Source organism: Vicia villosa, unplaced genomic scaffold, assembly GCF_029867415.1.
Source record: "Vicia villosa cultivar HV-30 ecotype Madison, WI unplaced genomic scaffold, Vvil1.0 ctg.002638F_1_1, whole genome shotgun sequence".
Lineage (NCBI taxonomy): Eukaryota > Viridiplantae > Streptophyta > Magnoliopsida > Fabales > Fabaceae > Vicia > Vicia villosa.
In genome coordinates this window covers 174772-196961 of record NW_026705992.1, presented here as the reverse complement: position 1 = coordinate 196961, position 22190 = coordinate 174772, and the positions used below count along the sequence as shown (strand labels likewise).

The 22190-nt window shown below is 32.3% G+C and overlaps 1 protein-coding gene across 1 annotated transcript; it reads right to left on the bottom strand.

Annotated features, from left to right (window-relative positions):
• Nucleotides 1-20235: 20235 nt before the first annotated feature.
• LOC131639455 (protein terminal ear1 homolog) lies at nt 20236-21932 on the bottom strand. The gene is made up of 3 exons (XM_058909950.1): nt 21455-21932; nt 21214-21373; nt 20236-20527 (listed from the first exon to the last, which is right to left on the bottom strand). Exons 1-3 carry the CDS (start codon nt 21877-21879, stop codon nt 20369-20371), a joined length of 744 nt encoding a protein of 247 aa, XP_058765933.1. The 5' UTR covers nt 21880-21932; the 3' UTR covers nt 20236-20368.
• Between the last annotated feature and the right edge of the window lie 258 nt (nt 21933-22190).

Genomic DNA, 22190 nt, shown 5'->3' with positions numbered 1-22190 from the left:
AAAATTACGGAAAAATCGATTTTTCGATTAAATAAATATTTGTTAAAATATTACATTATTTAATTAAAAGCAATTTAATAAGAAAAGAAAAAAGAAATAAAAAAGAAAACAAATAAGAACAATTATGTAATAAAAAAAAGAATTAAGAAATACTTAGCTTCAATCCTGTGTGGTTGCTTTGTGAAGGCCCATGGTGTGCTGCTCTGCTGATCCGTCTGATCTGGGCGTACAAGAAATCCAAGGGTAGCAACTGGGGGTCCATCGTGGGCGCTTGTTAGTCCCACACACTGGATCTGCAAGTTATTCATTAGAAAAAAAATATTTCCCACGCCTGGTTCGAACCCAGGACCGTGAGGTTAAGTGAGATTTGTCTTTGCCAATTGTACCATACATTCAATTCATAAATATAATGGTTGGCAAAAACTAAATATGAAAAAAAGTAAGAATAAAGGGACCAGTCAACATGTGGGCTCCACTGTTGTGTACGTACCAATGAGCATGAGTGAGAGAGAGTTGAATTTTTGACCAGCGAATAGGATCGTTCCACGCTGGAGAGAGGAAGTTGAATAATTGACCCACCTTTGCATGTTGCACACGTGTATTCACGAAATACCTTTCTCCTGTTCATCTTCTTCTTCGCTTAATGCCCAGCCTTTAGCTACGAAAAGTCTGTGAATTAGCTACGTTCTTGGATGCATGATTTTGTAGCTAAGTCTGAATTCATAAACCCTGCAAAAATCAAGATAAACAAAAACAACAAACGCCAAATCCATGTAAAATCATGTCCCTGACCACGAATATGGTGTTATTTTCTCTTAAAACGCACTGTAAAGGTGAATATGATGGAGGAGCTTCGTTTTGCCCTAGCCATGGCAAATCAATATTCCGACCTCAAAGCTTGTGGAAGATCGTTCTAACCTTCCCTAAAACATATCATAAACTCAAATAAAACATTAAATCACATGAAACCGTACCATTTTATGAAATACGAAAGCTATAAAATATGCATGAATATGGAAGTTGTGAAACTCAGGTATTAAGGGATATCACATGCTACAAAAGGTATGGAATTACTCTATAATACCTTGTGAGTGGATTAGAACACTTATTTGGCCTTGTGATTGCTTGCGATGAAGAATGCAAAATTTCACCTCTTCTTTGAATATTATGAACTTTGAAAAACCTTATTTTTTCTCCAAGAATTTGTTCCCTTGGCTTGTGTATGTGTTAAGCATATATAGAGGAAAGAATTAGGTCAAAGTTGGGCTTGGACATCATGCAACTTTGGAGAAAGAAATTTTAATGAAAATTATATAATTCTTTTTCTATTTTTGCATAGAATCTTGATTCAATTCTTCCAACCTGTTAGTTGGAGATTTCGTTTGAAGAAAATATTCTTTGAAGAATTAGAGTTCGAAGAAGAATGGTTTCTGATGACCATTTCTGAGAATAAAAATGGCTCCTGATGGCCATGATTCAAGGATGTTGTTTAAGTTGAAGTAAAGATGATGGAAATCGAAGCTGATTCAAGACAAGTTGTCTTTTGGACTTAAGCGTTTTCTCGAAATACGAAGGGTACTGAAGCTTGGCGTGTTTCGTAGCATTCTCGTTTTTGATCACGCTGCCACGTATCGAAAGAGAATTCAGGCGGGAGGATTTGAATTTCGAAATAGTCTGTGTAACCGAACAAGGACAGATGGCGCCCCAGGGATTCGAAGCGTATGCATGTGAGCAACATGGAATTTCGTTAGTGTAGGACCGTTAGGGTCGAAATTAGTATAAATAAGGGTCTTAATATCAGGATCCAGTGTGTTCATTTTGTACAAATCACTCACAAATTGCTCAAGTATCAAGTGTTAAGAGAACGAGTTCGCTGAGAAATGTACATATGACACCACGAATTTAAATACATTTGTATTCATCTTTATGCAAGTATCTTTCCAATATCTTTTATATTTCGTTACATTCCAGCCATTTACATTCTTGCACTTTTATCTTTCGTTTAACTTTATTTCGAAGCATTTACATTCTGCAATTTACGTTCTTGTACTTTAAGTTTCTTGCAAGTTTATATTTACTTCATCTTTCGCCAAAGTTGTATTTACGTGTATAACAAGGCGATTGTCAGTCTTTAAATTTCGTTTATTTATCTCTTATTTCAAAGCCAGACAACTAACAAAATATAAACCAAATAATCACAAACGACAAACTTTTTGACTATGTCCTAGGATCAATCTAGTCGATCCTGCGAGTAACCAAAGTATATTTTTTATAGTTTGGAAGACTAGCGGTTGTTTACCGGAAATCACCGTAAACAAATTGGCACGCCCAGTGGGACCGTGTCAAACAAATTGTCATTAATTTGTTGTTTTATTTTGTCTAGAATATATCAAGACCTTGTATGAACCTTAGGAACAGTAAATTAACCAACAGTGCGCCACCGATTCCTAAACGAAGGTACAACAAGAAAATGGTCAATTCGACCAGTGGAAGGGGAGATCAAGATCCCCCACAAGGGTCAGGAACAGTAGCAGCAAATATTACACATGTTTTGACATCTACATCACAAGAACAGGAAATACCCGTTTCGGGAGGATCTGCCGCTGTAGTTAGTTCCCAAGCCATGCCCGAAAACACATCAGGGCCAACAGGAACGATCCCAATTTCCGGTTCAACCACCATGCCTCATGTGACAGGCACGAACGAGATACCTCATTTCTCGACAAGTCAACTACATTCTCCAAGACCATTTTCATCTGCATTCGATGGTTGGAGGCCTGGAAATCCTTATGGAATGCCGTATTCATATATGGCAGGACCTATGTATACTGCACCTAATGCCACGACATTTTCGCCTAATACGGGTTCGATAGGTCGAAGTGCGCAAAATACAGGCACATCAAGCCAGATGCCTCTCTTAACTACCAGTAGTCAAGCAGCATTTAGGCAAGAAATGGACGCAAGTAACCACGATATGCTAGGTGCTCTTGCTAAAGAAATAGGGTCACTCTTTACCTTATTGGTAGCAAACATGACCAGGACTAACAGGGACAATGTAGAAACCTTCCAAAAAATATCATCACAAATAAATCGAATGGCAGATTTTATGGGAGTTCCACAAACTAACATAAACTACAGGTAGATTTCTCATGAACTAGAAGTAGATTTTGATATAGTTGTGATGCAAAGTTTTCATGAACTACAGGTAGATTTTAGCATAGTTGTAATGCTGAATTTTCATGATTTAGAAGATTTTTGCATAGTTGAATTGTTGGATTTTCATAATTTAAAAAGATATTTTGGTATAGTTGTAATGCCGGATTTTAATGAACTAAAAATAGAAATACGTATAGTTGTAATATTAGATTTTCATAACGTAGAAGTAGATTTTGGTATAGTTGTGATGCTTCGTTTTCATGAAGTAGAAGTAGATTCTGGTATAGTTGTGATGTTGAATTTTTATAAACTAAAAGTAGATTTTGACATAGTTGCAATGCTGAATGTAATACCCCAATCAAAAATATCTAGAATATAAATTGGAATATTAAACGTATTTGACATTGATACATTAATAGCAGTTGAATTCAATGCATAAGATAACACAATGGTGCATTAATAATTATATATCCAAGTACTAAATGTCATAAAGTATTCAAAATAATACATAACAAAATGGAGAATTAAAGTAATCATAATCAAACATAACACATGCTTCACACCATCTTGCCTTTATTGGCAATCTGCTCATCTCTAAAGGAAGGAAGAATATGGGATGAGATAAAAAAATATTAGTGAGTCCTCACTTTAACCATAATTTCACTCTGAGTTTGATTATTTTACTCGTAACATAACATCTGTGTTGATAAGTATTTTATACTATTATCCGGGATATTCATTATTTCAAAATAAAACGCTCATTGACTTATGTACCATTAATTCCAAACAACCATCATGTTAGGGCATATTTTATTTAAAACCAAACTATTATTTGCATAAGTTATATTTCATAGATAGACAAATTATTCCAACAGTCTCTCACTTGATTCATATGCCAATTTGATGTTATCTAAATGAATAATTCATAATCGATGTGGCAAGATAAATATGAATAGTTATCGTTTTATAGGTATTTTAAAATTTATTAATTTGAATACATTGAATGCATATAAATTTTGTAGTTGAATGGTTTTTGATGACTGTCATTAAGTATTTCCATATGTTTTTAATTATTTTCAGGTGATTTTAATTAAGTTTGATTAAGAAATCGAAAGGAAATGTAGAAGTGACAGACTAGGGCAAAAAGGTGAAAAAGAAGAGAATTTTGAAGAAAAGATTTACTTTGCTCCTAGACTTTGCGTAGCCACATTGTGGCGAGCAGTGCAGCACATCGCTACATGATGAGTCTTTTTTTCTGTCACGTATTTAGTGCTATAAATAGAAAAATGAGAAGGAAAAAGGGGGTTGGATGTTTTTGCTGCATACTTTTTATGGCAAAGCAAGTTTTGAAGCACTAGAGTGAAATTTTTCATCTCCGGAAGCCAAATTGTAACTAGAGATTCATGTATTGTCTCTTTATATCCTCAGTTATGATTACTATTTGTATGAGTAGCTAAATTTCTATTGATTATGGCTTGATTGATGAACCTATTAGATCATATGTTTGTGTATTGTCCTATTGACACTTTTGATTAATTCATTAGAGTATTCAGTCAATTTAATGTTCATTGTTATATATGTGTTGACAAATTCATATATCAAACTAAGAAGTGTATAGATTATTGACCATAACTATATGCATTTGATCTAAATTAACTGTTCAACTTAGGAATTGATTAGGAATAAAATATTATAACTTGTGACTTAAGGTTTACATATCGAATAATGCTTGTTTTAACTATCAAGCATGAATAAGAGATTAGGGCGTTGTAGTGTACAATAGTAAGTTATACACCATGGAATTAGGTACAACAACTAAGAAATTACCAAGGAATAATGAGTTAAATAGTCACCGATAAATCAACATAGGGAAAATAGACACAAGCATCGATAGTGATATAAAGGAGATTAGAAGCAAGGGTTAATCGTCTTTAATCTAAATAAATTTCCAACAAGTTTTTATTTCCTCAATTGTTCTTTCAAACCAACTTTAAACAACCCCCATATTTTACTTTCAATGGCACTTTAATTGTATTATTAAGATAAAATAGACCATGTGGATATGAGTTTATATTATTACTTTGATAACATTTAGTACACTTGCTAAATGCCTATCTTGTTTTTGGCGTTATTGTCGTGGATTGTTGAATTATTTCAGCAAAGCAATTTTTGTGCTATATTTTTTATTTTTTTATTTCTATATTTTATTATTAATGTGAGGTTCAAGCTCGACACTTATACCATTGGATACAAAAATTGAGAAGACTACAAGATAAATTCGGAGAGTAGATACAAAAGCACAACAAGCTAAAGAGAAACTAGAAGAAAAAGAAACATTTGTTTCTTCTTATAACTAAAGAAATCAAGAGATATAAGAAATGATAATTCCACTGAGACAAATTATGGGAGACTACTGCAGGAGAACTGTTGTTGGACAAATCTCTTTGGGTTTTCAACCTGCAATCCCTGCTACTTTTGACATTAAGAATTTTTTTCCTTCACGTTTGGTAGATAACTTGTTCGATAGAGAAGCTGTTGGAGATCCTTGGGAACATCTGGATCACTTATATGATACATGTTCAATGTGAAAACCATATGGAGTGACGGATGATCAAATCAAATTAAGGTTGTTTGAATTTTATGTAATAGGCAGAGCTAAAGATTGGTTGTATTGTTTACCTAACAAGACTATTCAAACATAATTTTGTTCCAACAATCTCCCCACTTTTTATGATGACAGACACAAGTATTTAAGAACAATGGTTTTTGATTTAATTAACCAGTTGACTTTAGAGTCTGAGGTTTATAACCTCCCCCTGAGTCTGATAGTCCTAAGGGCGAGGTTTGTAAGCTTCTTTTAAGTTCTATACAGGTTAATTAAATTGATCATTAAAGCACAAAATAATAATTCTTCAAAATTTAAGCAAGAGTTAATCTATTAGATTCAGGAGCATAAATACTTATTATCATATTCCCCTCTTTGTCATCCACAGAAAGAGAAGGAGAATAAGAAAATATTTTGAAGAAAACAAATTAAAATGTTTGGGATTATATCAAATATTGATAAAAAATTAATTAAAACCTTATCCGTTACTTCCCTTTGTCATCAATATAAAAAAAAATTTGAAAAATGTTTGAAAGATGGCTAGAATAGTTGTGAACATAGCATTTGAGAGAAACAAAGGAGTCAAAGATCGGAAGATGTGCTTGAAAGCTAAGAATTTTTATTTCTCCATTGTCCACTGGTGCTCAACAACAAACATTGATTTTTCTTTATCCCAAACTTTCTATATAAGCAGAGTTTCATTACTAGCAAGATCACATTCCTCTTTATTCCAACAAGTTCTTATCATATTAGACAAAATAAGCAAGTTTTCATATAATTAAAAGAGATTTTCCTCTAAGGAGGTCATCAAGGCCATCATTTCCCTAAGAAGGACTCCTCCAAGAATCATAGCAGGATCACTTCCTCTGAAGGTACAATCACATCTGCTGAAGTATCAAGGATTGGAAGGACTGCAGTTTCAAAGATGAAGAAAATCAAGAATACTAAGAATCAAGATAATGAACTTGAATCAGACGCAAATGTTGATCAATCATGTGTCAACTTTATCAGATCTGGTGGTTAAAATAACTACCAAATTTTAAAGCCATAACTTTTTATAGTTCATCTGTTATCTAGAAACCATTTCTTCGTCAATAATAATAATAATTGTTCCTTTACTCTTTTTTTATGATTCACTTGCCACTAACATCTTTTGAGAGAGTCACCAGAGTTGATGGAGAAGTTTTTTTAACCATTTCAGCCAAGTTTTTTAAAATTATTTAAAGCACATAAAAATGATGACTAAGAGGGCACAAAATATGATTATACTTTAGCCAAGAAAATACTCAATAGGAAGAGACCTCGTGTAAGGGGACCTTTCAAATATGTGGCACATAATTGGACAGATGTCAGGACAAGCAGTTGAAAATGCTTTCCATTTAGATGCTATCTTAGATAATTAATCAGATTCAAGGCATCTGAGGATGAGTTTTCCCAGAGTTTACTATTCATCAGAAGCATATTCAGAGCTTTTGATGATAGTTGTTTCATATCATCATTAGTTGTTTCAGAAGCAAACACTTTTCTTTTATAAAATGCATGTTCTGATTCTTTTTAATAAAATCAAATATTTCAATTGCAAAAGGCTTGGTAAATATATTGGCCCATTGATGATCAGTGTCAATAAACTGTATATCTATCACACCCTTATGAACATAATCTCTAATAAAGTGATGTTTTATATCAATGTGTTTGGTTCTAGAATGTTGAATATGATTCTAAGTTAAACAGATAGTAGTGGTATTATCATATAAAATTGGAATACTTCTACCACAAATTTGATAGTCTTCCAACTGATATTTCAACCACAATAGTTGTGTGTAACAACTAGAAGATGAGATATATAATGCCTCTATTGTAGACAAAGCAATAGTTTCTTGTATTTTACTAATCCAAGATATAAGGTTTTCACCTATGAATTGACAACTGCCAATAGTGGATTTTATCTCAATTCTATCCCCAACATAGCCAGTATCATAGAATCAACTAGCTTGTAATCTAAGAATTTCTTATAAACAAGTCCCATATTTTTTTTTGCTCCTTTCATATACCTAAAGATTCTATGAATAGAAGTTAAGTGAGTATCCCTAGGTTTTGATTGGAATCTTGCACACAAACAGAAACTGTATAAAATAGCAGGTCTAGACGTTGTTAAGTAAAGTAAGGATCCAATTATACCTCTATATAACTTCTGATAGATTTTTTGAGCTACTTTCCTCTTTGATTATATTGCAGATAGGATGCATAGGAGTATCCATGATTTTGAAATCTTATAGCGTGAATTTCTTCATAAGCTCTTTTGTGTGCTTTGTTTGATGAACATAGACACCTTCCTTGCTCTAGTTGATTTGAATTCCAAGAAAGAATGACATCTTTGTAAGAACAATATTTTATTCTACATCTAGCCTTATGTTTTAATGACAACATTACATGATATCTTAAAGAACAATTTAGTACTCTAACAGTTTCAGTCTAGTGTGTAGATTTTGCTAACAGGTTCTGACAGTGAAGATAAGGTGTGTGACATCATCAGGTTATGGACTCAACACACTATGACTCTGGAAGAAACCATTGGTGCTTACAAAGACCTAGTCAAGTTCTATAATTCTTCCATAACAATGCTCTGATGAACGTTAATGATAGAACTTCTTATTATGACTCTTGTGGAAGAGCTTTTGGAGACTCCTTTAGATCTGTGATTTTATTGTCAAAATTCTGAAGATTCTGAAGACAAGGTTCTGGAAGAATAAGTTTTAAAGTTCTGAAGACAGAGAAGGATAGAAGATAAGATCAAAATTGGTCTACGTGAGAAAATAGTACGATGTACATATGTTTCCACTACCCAAATAGGGTGATGCAAGGACTATATTGCCATACTATGTTGTTGACCACTCTCTCAATGATCGTTATGGACACAACATTTGGAATTAAGTATTCCAATTATACCCTTCAACAGACTTCTTTTTGGCTATAAAAGGAAGACATGGAAGATTGAAGATAAGAAGAATTCCTGGAACGAAACTTTAGCTGAAAAGCTGCTCATATATCTCTGATATATTCTTTGTAAAATTTTGTAAAAGCAAGGGAACTTTTGTTCCTTAACTTGCAGCAAGTGAGTTTTTGTTCATATACTTGCTATTAACACTATTGTGTTATTTAATTTTATTTAAACTTATGTAATCTACTTTGAAGAGGAAACTATGTAAACACACTCTTTGTAATTCAATTTGTAAGTTAATAGTTCCTTGAGAGACTAGGGTGTAGTCATATTTCTCAAGAAGACATTGATGGGTAGTCTTTATGGTTTGCAACACTGAAATTTGGTATTTGTTATGGTTTTGTAATCAGTGCGATTATAATGTATTAAGTCCTTGTTTGAGAATACAAAATCACCTTGACGAGTGAACAGGATTAACTTCGTTAACAGTGAACCAGGATAAAAATAATTGTGTCATTTATTTGTGTTCTTGTGTTCTTTGTTTTTTACTTGGGAAGAATTTATTTTTAAGCTGAAACTCAATTCAAACCCCCTTTCTTACCTTTCACGCATCTTCAATTGGCATCAGAGCTCTGGTTCTAGAATTCATTCTTTATCGAACACTTAACCATCTTAGATAAAGATCCAAAAAAAATTGTGAAACACAATGGCTATTCCACCACCACCGCCACCAGTTATCAATAAAAGAGATCATTATATCGCCAAACCTCCAATCTTTGATGGAGAAATATTTGATTACTAGAATGAAAGAATAGAGAGTTTTTTCTATGTTATGATGTTGATCTATGGGATATGGTAGTTGATGGATACGTACATCCTATTGATGCTAGTGGAAACAATATCGAAATAAGAAGTATGAAGAGTCAACAAAAGAAAGAGTATAAGAATCATCTTAAATCAAGAACCATTCTGTTGAATGTGAATTCTTAGAGAGAGTATAAAAAGATAACAAATAGAGACACTGCTAAGTCTATATTTGATTATTTGAGAATGACTCATGTGGGTAATGCTCAAGTAAAGGAGACTGAGGCTCTTTCCTTCATTTAGAAGTATAAAGCCTTCAAGATGGAAGACGATGAAACTCTTAAGAAAATGTTCTCTAGGTTTCAAACTCTTGTTGCAATACTAAAGGTTCTGAACAAAGGGTACTCGACTTCATATCACGTGAAGAAGATTATCAAAAGCATGCAAACAAGATGGAGGCCAATAGTAAATGCATTCAAACTTGCCAAAGATCTAAATAACACTTCTTTGGAGGAACTAGATACGTCTTTAAGAAGTTTGGAAATAGAGCTGGAACAAGATAAACCTCATAAGAGAGGTAAATCAGTTTCTCTAAAGTGCACCAGAAATTCAGAAGACTAAAGCTCTTCAAGTTGAAGAGGAGGAAGAATTAGAAGAATATTTTGATGAAAATGAAGATGAGAATCGCTTATTTCTAGAAGGGTCAACCAACTCTGGAAGAGGAAGAAATGCAACAAGTTCAAAGGAGTAAGAAGGATAGGTGGTCGCTTCGAGTCTACATCTAGACTAAAGAAGTCTTGTAGCAACAAATATTCCCCTTGCTACGAGTGCAAAGAGCCAGGTCATTATAGGAACGAGTCTCCTAAGCTCTAGAATGAAAAACCAAAGAAGATAGCATTCAAAGGAAAGAAGAAAAGGTTAATGGCGACATGGGATGATTCTGACTCATCATAAGATGGCTCCGAAGAAAAGCAAGGTAATGTGGCGCTGATGGCCAGTATTAGAGGATCTGATGAGAAGATCCTATCAGAAGCAGAATCAGAATCAGACTCATACGTAGAAGAGGTATTTGTCATACCCTAATTTTTACCCCTAAGATCCCATCTCATGTGCATCTTTGTGTTGCATCAAGATCACAAACTTGGTTATCTCCTAACGTTCTCATCTTTGGGTTTGTCTTTATGGAGATCATCAAGTACCTCTTTGTGTATATTTTACCTTTGTGTTTATATGTTTTATGTTTCACTAACAATAATAAAAATCCAAAAATATGCCTTGTTACTTTGGCCTTGTGTAGGGTTTGATTCAAGAAGATCAAGTGAGGTTTCCTTAATTAGGGTTTTTGAATTGCTTAAGTCAAGAGTTGGTCAACCATTGATTCTCAAGGGCTTATTCATCAAAGATTGACCTATAATATTAGTTATCAAGCTTTGTATAAGTTTCATCAAAGGACAATCAAGTATCAATAATTTAAAGTTCATATGATCATCAATGTGCTTTAAAATGCAAGAAAAGTCCAAAGTTGCAAATGGTTTTACATAAAAAGTCAACTTTTAAAGCTTAAGTTCAAAGATCATAACTTCTTCATTATTCAACATTTTTTGACTTTATCTACATTTCTCTTCACAAGTCAAAGGTGTACTTTGAAAATTTGGACTTAAATTCATGTGTGGCATGCCTATGTTCCAAAGGTCACAACTCCTTCACTTTTTACAATGTGTGAGCGCTTCTTTTTTCCAAATGTCATAAATGATGTCCTCTACAACTTTCATTGATTCAATCTCTAAGTACCTCAAAAGTTGAAGGTTACTTATGTACAAAATTATGTTCATTACATGGTCGACCTAATGCCCGACCTAGTTTTCAGTGGTTTATCTCCAATTTTCAACTCATGTCATTTTCACCTCAAGCATCCATTCAAGTTCGTTCTTTCTGCATTCAATTCCTTTCCATGAGAGGATCATTTGGTAAAAAGAAAATCAAGAAAAAAACTAGTAGATTTCACTTGGTTTGGGTTGAACATGACACCATGAGCTTTGTACCAAGTCGTGACCTGTAATTTGAAAAATCACCAAATCTTCATTTAGATCCACTTTGCACGTGTGCAAACTTGTGTGTGATGATGAAACGTATTTAGTGGTTAGCAAAACGACCTGAGATAAGCCACACATTCCATGCAATTCTTCTCACGTTTGGATCTAGAAATTTCCAAGTTTGATTCACACGATTGAAGAGGAATTTGTGAACGTATGATGAGCTCATTCTCTTCCCTATAAATAGAGGAGTCTTTCCCATTCATTTACAGGCTTAGAGAGCCAAAGAAATTTTGTAACAATCAAGCCCGAAACCTTCAAAAAACCAAAAGTTTAAATCCCTATTTTCCCTTGATTTTAACTCTAAATCTCTGCCAAGAAAGCTTCATCGTCTTCATTTGAAGCTAACTGAAGTATTACAGAAGTTCAATACCTCTTGCAAGTACCTTCACTATTTCAGCGTTTTTGGACTATCTGAGCTTACTTCAAACAAGTATATACGAGTTTCCATTTCACAAAAACTACCCACCGCCCTCTTTTTCTTGTTCTTTTGACTGAAAGCCCTAGCCTAACTACAATTTATTCATTGTGTTCATCATTTAATTTTAATTTGAAGAGCTAGGGTTCTTCACGTTTTCTGAAAAATTCTCTTCACTTAGAACAAATAAATTGTTCATGAGTGAAGAGACATGAATGATGAAGGAGTACGAAGCTTGCTTGATTATTAGCTAAGCTTAAAACTCCAATTTTTGATACCTGCAAAATCAAAGTGGACGGAGATTGAAAATGATGGAAGCGCATCTTTTGGAACCAAAATTCAAGTCCAACCAATCAACGCTCGTCACCTCACCTATATGTTACCAATTTTGTTTTCTTTTTCTTTTTAATTCTTTTTATTTTCTTTTTTCTTTCAAAATTTTTAAAAAATAGCTCTATTAATATTTTTCACTCCAAATTTTTTCTATAATTTTTTAAAAATATTTTCTACTTTATGTGATTTTCTCAAATTTTTAAAATGCTTTTTCATATTTTTTATTATTTTCTCTTTATTTCTTTTTTAATTGATTTCAAACAATTTTAATTTAATCATTTTGAAACCTTTATATGTCCAACTTTTTGGACATTGATATTTAGAGTTTTTATGACCTTCCATATTTTCTTTGTCATTGATTTGATCATTTGATATTTGTTTTAAATTTTCTCTTTAATTTCATTTTAATTACTTTCTTGATTAAATTTTCCATCGATTTTTTATTGGCTGTGAGTCCAACTTAGTGCACAATGATCCTTAAAGTCTCTTTGACTTTCTATAACTTTCTTGATCATTTATTTGATCATTTTATATTTCTTTAAATTTTCCTTTTTAAATCATTTAAAAAACCTTTCAAAAATCTTTTAATGCATTTATTTTGTTTTTTTTATTATTTTAAATTCCGTTTGACTTCTGTTGACTTGGATCATGACTTCAAAGGTTTCATCGATATCAATGGACTTTGGGTGGTACTTTGTTTGCATGAATCTTCATCAATTCAAACCTATCATTAAATGATTATTTAAATCATTTTTGGTACTTTGGGTTAATGATAGGTTTATCACATTGATACACCAAGAGAGGTGATTCTTGATGATAACTAAGATCCATGTTGGGATTCAATTTGGTTCCCTCTCCATCTCCTTCTTTCTTTTGTTTTGATCAAATGGATGATTATGGATTCATCTTGTTCATTTAGGTTTAGATTGATGTTTGATGAACTTTCATCATTTCAAATCTACCTTTCAATGACCATTTGATCACTTGAGGTACTTTGGATTTATGATAAGTTTGTCTCAAGGTATCATGAAGAAACTAATTGAAGTAATGGACCAATCTCCTTGCCTTGTGCTTGATCCCCCGTTTTTTGGTTTTAACTTGTGCTACTTATTTTAGGAGAATGATCTCTATCATTTATCTAACAAGTACGGTACATAAATTTTATTGATCGACCTCATAAATGCTACCTCTATATAAGTACATCTACGATTGCTTTACATAACACTTGAAGGAGTGAAAAACACTTAGAAAGGGGGGGATTGAATAAGGGTTGTTTCTTTTTGGAAAATAAAAATAATGAATACAATTATTTGTATCCTGGTTCGTTTGAACTCAAACTACCTCCAGTCCATCCTCACAGGTGATTTACCTTCACTGAGGATTTAATCCACTAATCAAAAACTGATTACAATGGTTCTCCACTTAGATCAACCTCCAAGTCTTCTTGAGTCTACAGATCACAACTTGATCACTCAAGGAAATTTCTTTTACAAAGATATAATCAAAAATACAGAGATAATAATGCTTCTAAAAAGTTGTAATCACTAAGTGATTTTTCTCTTAAGCTTATGATCTAGAACTCACTAAATATACAAGAGTATGTGAGCTTGAAGATGAAGATGCTTGATATCTTCTATAACTTTGCGTGAAAGAATGTTATGCGTTATATGTTATAACCTTTCTCTTGGGCAGAACAGATCCTTTTATAGGTGTTGAGAATGTGACCGTTGAACATTTCTGCATTTAATGCTTTGCGTGTACAGTACATACTGCATTTAATGTTACATTCTTTTGTCAACTACCTCGAGCCTTGCTTCAACTACTTTTTTTGACTATGCCTTTTGTAGCCATGCTTCTAACGTTCCTTTTGTCAGACAGACAGACTGGCCTATTTAGCTTTTCATCATTTACTTTCTTCTGGAATCAGACTTTGTGATTTGCTTTGTTCATCAGAGTTTCCAGCGTTTGGTGCAAGTCAGAACTTCAGCGCTTCAGACTATGGAAGTTCCTTTGAGCGTAATACTTTTAGAGCTTCAGAGCTTGCTTCTAATAGCCATGTTCTGACAACTTCAAGACCATGTTCTGATGTCTTCAAGACCATGTTCTAATGTAGCCATCCAGAACATCTGGGTCAGAGCATCTGAAGGATAAGATATTGCATACTCTTTTACACTTTTCCTGAAATGGAAAACGTAATTTATTAGAGTACCACATTGTCTTATACAAAGTTCATTTTTAATGTTATCATCAAAACTAGAAAATATGATCAGAACATTTCATGTTTTAACAACACTAAATTTGTCCCGAATCAGATCATTAATTCTAACTTTGATACTAATATTATTATTGTGCAAACTTTACTTTAATGCACTTTAAATATAAAATGATTATCATTCATGTCATTTACATTCCTTGCACTTTATTTTCTTGAAATTTATCTTTATGTCTTTTTCATTTTCCCCGTAGGCTTTTATTATCTTTTTAAAGATATTAATAAAGGCAAAACCCTAAAAATCTTTAATGTGTTCTAGAGGACTATTGGATAATATCATATGCTTGGATATTTTAGACTATTGGACTTAGATCTAAGATTTATATCTCATGCTTATAGTGGTTCCTCGGATACCTTAAGCTTCCTTTGATACCTTAAGTTTCATCTGATACACCATAGTTCATCTAAGACACCTTGGTTCATCTGATACATTGGGACTCATCTGAGGCATTATGATTCATATGATACATGTTATTCCATTTGATACTTTGATATTCATATGATGTTTGTATTTCATCTAAGACTTTGATTGATCATCTAATGCTTTGAGTTTATCTGATGCTTTGTATTTTCATGTGCTTATAGATTTTCATGTACTTTACTTTTCCTTATCTGGTTTTACAAACAATCTAGTTTTAGGATAAAACTAATTTTCAAAAGGTTCCCATGGAATAATACTTCCAAAACTTCCAAAAAATTTGCTTGTCGCTTTACTGTGTTAGCATTGTTTCAAAAAATCGTGGTGAAATTATTTTATGCAAAATTAAAACATAACAATTTCTTTTATAACGTTCATAACACATGCCCTAGCGAACCAAACTACAGTGATAGTGAAATGTTCATTCATTTCTTGGAACTTCCAATCATTATTATCTTCACTCATTTCTTGGAACGTCCAATCTTCACCATATTCATTGATATCTTGGTCTCTTCCTCCTCTTCGAAGTACAATATGCTACCTTTATGTGTTCATTATTCATTTATTGGTCTCTCACTCGTACTATGATGAGGTTTTCCTTTATGAATTGTGTTTTTTTTGTTTTATTGCAATTTGATTACTTTGTTTTTTTGGTTTTATTCGAATTTTATGATGTTTTTATTGTTATAAGGCTATGTGATGTTGTCATGTGTGTTGCTCTCGCACTGTGATGCTTTTGTTGTTATAAGGCTATGTTTTTGTTTTCATTTTGTTATTATAAATCTATTGCAAATGAAAAAAGAAATGTTATTTTTGTTTTCCGAATTTGCTATGAAATGTAGTTGGATGAAAGCTAGCAAATTAGGTTCGGTGTATGAGAAAGGAGATCTTGAATTCCTTGAATTCGCAAAACAAAATCTTCCCAGCAATAATGGTCTCTTTTATTGTCCTTGGGTTAATTTCAGAAATATAAAAAAGAGGTTCAAAGAAAGAAATATTATATCACCTATGTTGTGATTAATTATGTAAAAGTTGTATAACATGGACGTGGCATGGAGAAGTGGATAAAGGTCAAAATGCAATGTCACAAATGCATGAAGTTGCTGAAGATATAGATGATCGACTAGACGATATGATATATGATATGGGAGAATGGTCTTTTGTGAAAGCATCTATTTATGATACTTTATGTAGTGATAAGGATGCGCCATTATATAAGGGGTGCACTAATTTTACACCATTGCCTCTGTTGTAATAATTATTTAATTTGAAGGTAAAAAGTTGGTGGTCGGATAAAAATTTCACAGAATTTCTCGATTTGTTGAAATAAATGCTATTAGAAGATAAAAAATTGTCGGATCGTTGTTATGAGGCCAATAAGATATTGTGTCCAATAGGTATGGAGTATATAAAAATACGTGCAGTTCCTAATGATTGCACATTATAGAGGAAAGAGTATGAAAGTTTGGATCAATGTCCGGAACATGGTGATCTGCACTACAAGTTGAAGGACAAAAATGGTGATAATGACAATGTAGAAAGAAGCGTCCTCCTGCTAAAGCGTTATACACAAAGTGTCATACAAGTTGAAGGACAAAAATGGTGATAATGACAATGTAGTACTTGCCAATAATTTCATGATTCAAGAGAATTTTTGCTAATACGAATCACGCAAAGAGTATTAGATGGCATGTAGATAAAATAAAATGTGATGGAAACATTTTTCATGTAGCTGATTCTTTGCAATGGAAGAAAATTGTTTCGTTGTTTCTGGATTTCGACCTTGAGCAAATAAACTTTAGGGTTGGGATTGCCGCTGATGGAATGAACCTCTATGGTAATTTGAGTACTAACCATAATCCGTGGCTTGTTTTCTCACGATTTACAACCTATCTCATTGGTTCTGCATGAAGCGTGGGTATATGTTGTAAGTATGATGATTTTTAGACCAAAACAACATGGAAACGACATAGATGTTTATCTAAGTCCATTAATTAAAGATTTAAGACTTTTGTGGGAGGAAAGCATTAACGTTGATGATGCATATTTTGGTAAAAAAAAAAAAACTTAGGATGCGTGCAATGTTATTTTGCACAATCAATGACTTTCTTACATATGGTAATTTGGATGGATACAATGTCAAAGGATATAAAGCGTGTCTTATATGTGAATTTAATACATGTTTTCACCAACTTGAGTTTGGAAAAAAAGACCATTTACCTTGGGAATCGGAAATTTCTAAAATTCAATCATCCTTATTTTAGATTGCAAAAGGCTTTTAACTGAGAGCAGGAGTTTGAAATCACTCATAAACATTTAACAGGCGATGACGTTTATCAATGGTAAGAACAAATTAATTTTGTCTTCAGAAAGAATAAAAAATGTCTCGTAAAGAGAAATATTTGGAAAAAGAGATCGGTGTTCTTTGATCTTTCATATTGGTCTAGCCTCGGTGTAAGACATTGTCTTGATGTGATGAATGTGGAGAAAAATGTGTGTGATAATTTAATAGCAACACTTCTAAACATTTCAGTCAAGACTAAAGATAGTGAGAATTCTCATTTAGATATGGTGCAAATGGGTATACGACAACAGTTAACTCTAGAAGAAAGAGGAAAAAGAACTTATTTGTCTCCGACATGTCACACTCTATCTAAAAAAGAAAATAAAAGTTAATGTGAGTGTTTGCATGGAATCAAAGTTTCTTAAGGTTACTCATCAAACATCAAGAAACGTGTATCAATGAAAGATCTCAAGTTAATTGCTCTAAAATCTCATGATTGTCATGTCTTAATGCAATAACTTCTATCAGTGGCTATCTGTGGCATCCTTCTATATGGTAAAATTAACAAGTCTCTTTTATTCTTTAATCTCAATTTATGATAAGGTTATTTACTAACAAGTATTATTATTTGAAATTATAGATGTTTCAAGTCAAAACGCCAAGAGACGAGATACCAAGACACCAAGATACTATTATTTGATGTTATGATGTATAGGTTGTAGGTTGTTTTGTGTCATTATAGTTTTGATGTAATATATAATTTTTGGTTCTTAATGCAATTTTGGTTTTGATGTAATATAATTTTTGGTCTGATATGATTCACAAATGGCTTTATTGCTGCTTTTTTTTCTAATGTAATATTTCTGGTATGATACGATTCAGAAAAATTTAGGTTAAAAAATTGGGAATTATGTAAAATAAGAAAATATATATTTAAAAAAAAAAAAACAACTCCACAATGGTTGTTATAAGTAGAGCGTTATCCAGAATAATAAACGACAAAAATGACATTGTAGAGTATCAAACCCAAGACCTTTAAATAATTTCACAACGATTAATGAATAAAATTGTGGTTATAGGTAGCACGTTTTCCATTTATACAACGGGCAATGGACCGTGGTTGTAAACAACAAACTTACAATCACACCCTACGTCAAAACGGTCGATCAACTGTGATGGTAACCCTTTCACAACCTTTGTTATATGTTTTTTTCGTAGTAGTGCGCTCAACTTGAATTCGATGGTTTACACTCCCTTGTATTTCTCTATCATTTTTTATTAAGGACCAAATATATTTAAACTGTGTGACTTGAGAGATGATATGATCTCTAAATTTCACTTCTAGGTTAGAAACGATTCTTCTTTTGTTGAACTTGCATTCAATATACTTCACCTTACTTCTGCTTAGGCAAAAACCATGTGTTTCTAAACTCATCTCCAAGTCCCCGACCTCTCATTTAAATCTTTGTTCAACTCTCTTAGTATAACTATATAATATGTTTTTCAGTGCTAGCTCTTAGACGTGTTATTGAGAACACCCAAAATTAAGATAAAAAGATAGGGGACTAAGAATTGAATCTTAATGTAAACATATTTTAATGAAGAACCCTATGTGTATGCATACTAGTCGATACTGATTTATACATATTTTAGATAACTTAAATATATGCAATTCTAAATAAATATATAAAATATATTTATTGTTATTATAGTTTATTTTACTTTTTTAATTAAGATAAAAATTTATTTATATTTTAACAATTTAAATTTATTAGTATACTTTGTCTTTTTTGTTTATATTTAAATGTATAATTATAAATTAGAATGAAATATGATATATATTAAGATTCTTGTAAAATATTAAATTAGATACAACTTAGTTATTTGAAAAAAATACAGTTAAATTGTTAATTTTAATTTTTGTTTAAAAGTACTTTACCCTAAAAAATGACATGGTCGCATATTACAATTTAGAGTTGTAGCTAATTAAAAAAACAATTTAGAGTTGTAAAGAGATTTCTTTTAGTATTTTTTATTCTTTAAAACTTGGGATTCAATTCTACTAAAACTAATTTAAAGATCATAGTCCACTCATGGAACTCAATTATAGCAGAATTTTGCTAAATATAAACTATCAATGTAAACTCATAGTCTTCACATTTCTAAATAGTCTTCACATTTCTAATCAATGTAAACTTTTTTTATACTTAGACATGACAACCAAGTAAGTCGAAAGACAGTTTTTACCTCCCTCAAATCCAAATTTTCAAACAATCTCCGTTTCCCGCCTCAATCCTTAATGAACATGGAGAATTATATTACAAACTTACCTCAAACTAATTCAGATTGGGTTCAGATATCTCCACCCCCCATCACCATCTATTTAGTAAAATCAATTCTTTAAAAATATTTATTTTTTACAAAATCAAATTACATTATAAATAATAAAATAAAACAATTTTAAAAAATTTCATATATTCATTTCAAATATTTTAAATAATAAATACAAATCAAAATATATAAATATTGATCACATGTTTAATATTTTAAATTATCAAAGCTAAATAATAAAATACATAATAAAATAAACGAGATGGATTCGGAGGAGGATTTAAGATGGGTAGTAGTGTGCTGGATACCCAACTCATTATCATATTTTATAATTGCAAAAAACCCAAACACAATCAATCATATTCATAATGACAGTCAGGTGAATATTAACACAAAAAATCACACAGCACTATAATTAACCACAACCGATATTTGAAAGAAATACCACAAGAACTGTAGTACAATTAACAATAGGCACTGAGAAGATAGAAACCAAGTCATCATGAACAGATCCATTCTTACTAAACCCATGTTTCCAATTCACCCCAGATTTACTTTGTAGCATAACATAAGACAGTGCCAACAATTCTAGGGAGAGAATGAAAACATGTGTATTATATATATACACATTTAAAACAACAAAGCTCTTAGTTAGCACTACTACAACTTGGATGAAACCTAAATCAAATCCTTAGAAAGAAGCATCCAGCATGTGTTCAAGTGAAAGGTAATCCTCTTACATGTATTCCCAAAGGGGTTCCCTTCATTCTGCGATTGAAACCATCACGCCCTTTATAGAATACAATAGGACGGAATTTGTGGCTATTGCTTCGGAATACTTTTTGACAGAAAATTCTCTCCAACTTATCTCTTCCCTGCCAAAAATAAACAAGAGCTATTTTGAGAAAATTGAGGTGAGATAATGTTGGAAAACTTAAACCAAGTAGTGTTCCTTTCAAAAGGGTTTTAAATATATTGTTGATGCGGTAGTATCCGGAATCACCTAAAAGCTACTCAATATTGTTGATGCGGTAGTATCCTGAACCATCTAAAAGCTACTCGATATTGATGTGACAGTCTCCACAATCATATTAGACTCTAAATGTAATGAGATTTAAAATCCATGTGTGACCATATTATGAACTTTGGTCAAACAATTTGGCCCATATTTGTTTAGATATTTTCATCAAAAAATCAATAACTCAAAACTCTAAAATCAAAAATCAACACTACACCGACCACATTACACGTCACAACAATCGTAATGACAGCAATCGATTTACCTACGAGCATTCTGGACCGCAATTTTAAACCATAGTTAATTTGAATTCACTTACTAACATAAATTTTATGATACCAAAACTACGGTTAATAACATTTTTTTAAAACTTATTTAAACTTATAATTATAAAAAAAATATATTAAATTTTTTATAATAAAAATAGTTTATGCAAATTTATTGATAAACATTTTGTGCTATAAAAACAAACTCTAAAAATGAAAAACAAAAAGTAATTCAAACAAGATCTCGAGAGAATAAAAGGAATAGTAACGAACATACTTGAACATGAGCTGCATTAATTTCACAGATCTTCCGATTCTCTGTCACACTCCACTCAAATCCTTGAAACTGTTTGTAAAACTTAAATGCAGCAGAAGGTGATGTAAAGTTCACAAACGCATATCCCAAATTCGACATTCTTCTCTCCATCGCATGCTTCCTAAAATAAACCAAACATAACAATAAATCAACACTATCAACATTAATAAAAAAAACGAACATGTTCTAGAATGTTCTTTACCTGTAATCCATCGGTAAGTATAGAAAATCAAACTTGGACCAATCAGCAGGATCATCAACGGACTTGTTGATCTCATAGCAATGTTCATCAAGAACATGCAACAAATCGCCGAACCTTAATTGGTTGGGGATGTGCCGAATCATTACAGTGGTAATGCGTGATGCTTGAGCTTCATCAATGGTGTTGGGAAACTGAGTAACGTTTGCACGACGACGAGAGGTTTTCTTGGTTAGTTTTGGTACATAAACTCTAGATTGAGTTTTAGGTGTTGCTACAATGTTGTGTTGGGGATAGAAGGGTTGAGCGTTTGGATTGAGGTTAGAAGCGTGTGGTTGCATTGTGATGGGATAGGGAATGGGAAGGGTTTTGGTGAAATAGTGGTGTTGGTGGAGATAGAGGAAGATTACGGGAGGGTTTGGAGTCATTATGGGTTTGGAGGGAGAGAAAGTGAGGAGGCAAAAGGTGATGAATGATGATAGAAGGATCAGTGTGTTAGGCGTGTGATGGGATGGTTTAGGGATTGGAGGATATCAAGTAATGATGATTATGAATAAACACGGCATACAAGAATGATACAAGAATGATACTCTAAACTCAACCATTTTTATTGCTCATGCTATGCTCTATGCTAATAGTGTTTTGGTTAGCCGTATCCTTTTTTTTGTTATGGCAATGCTATTTGACACAAGTTAAAAAACTTATTTATAAAATGTTTGTATTTAAAAAAATAATTCAA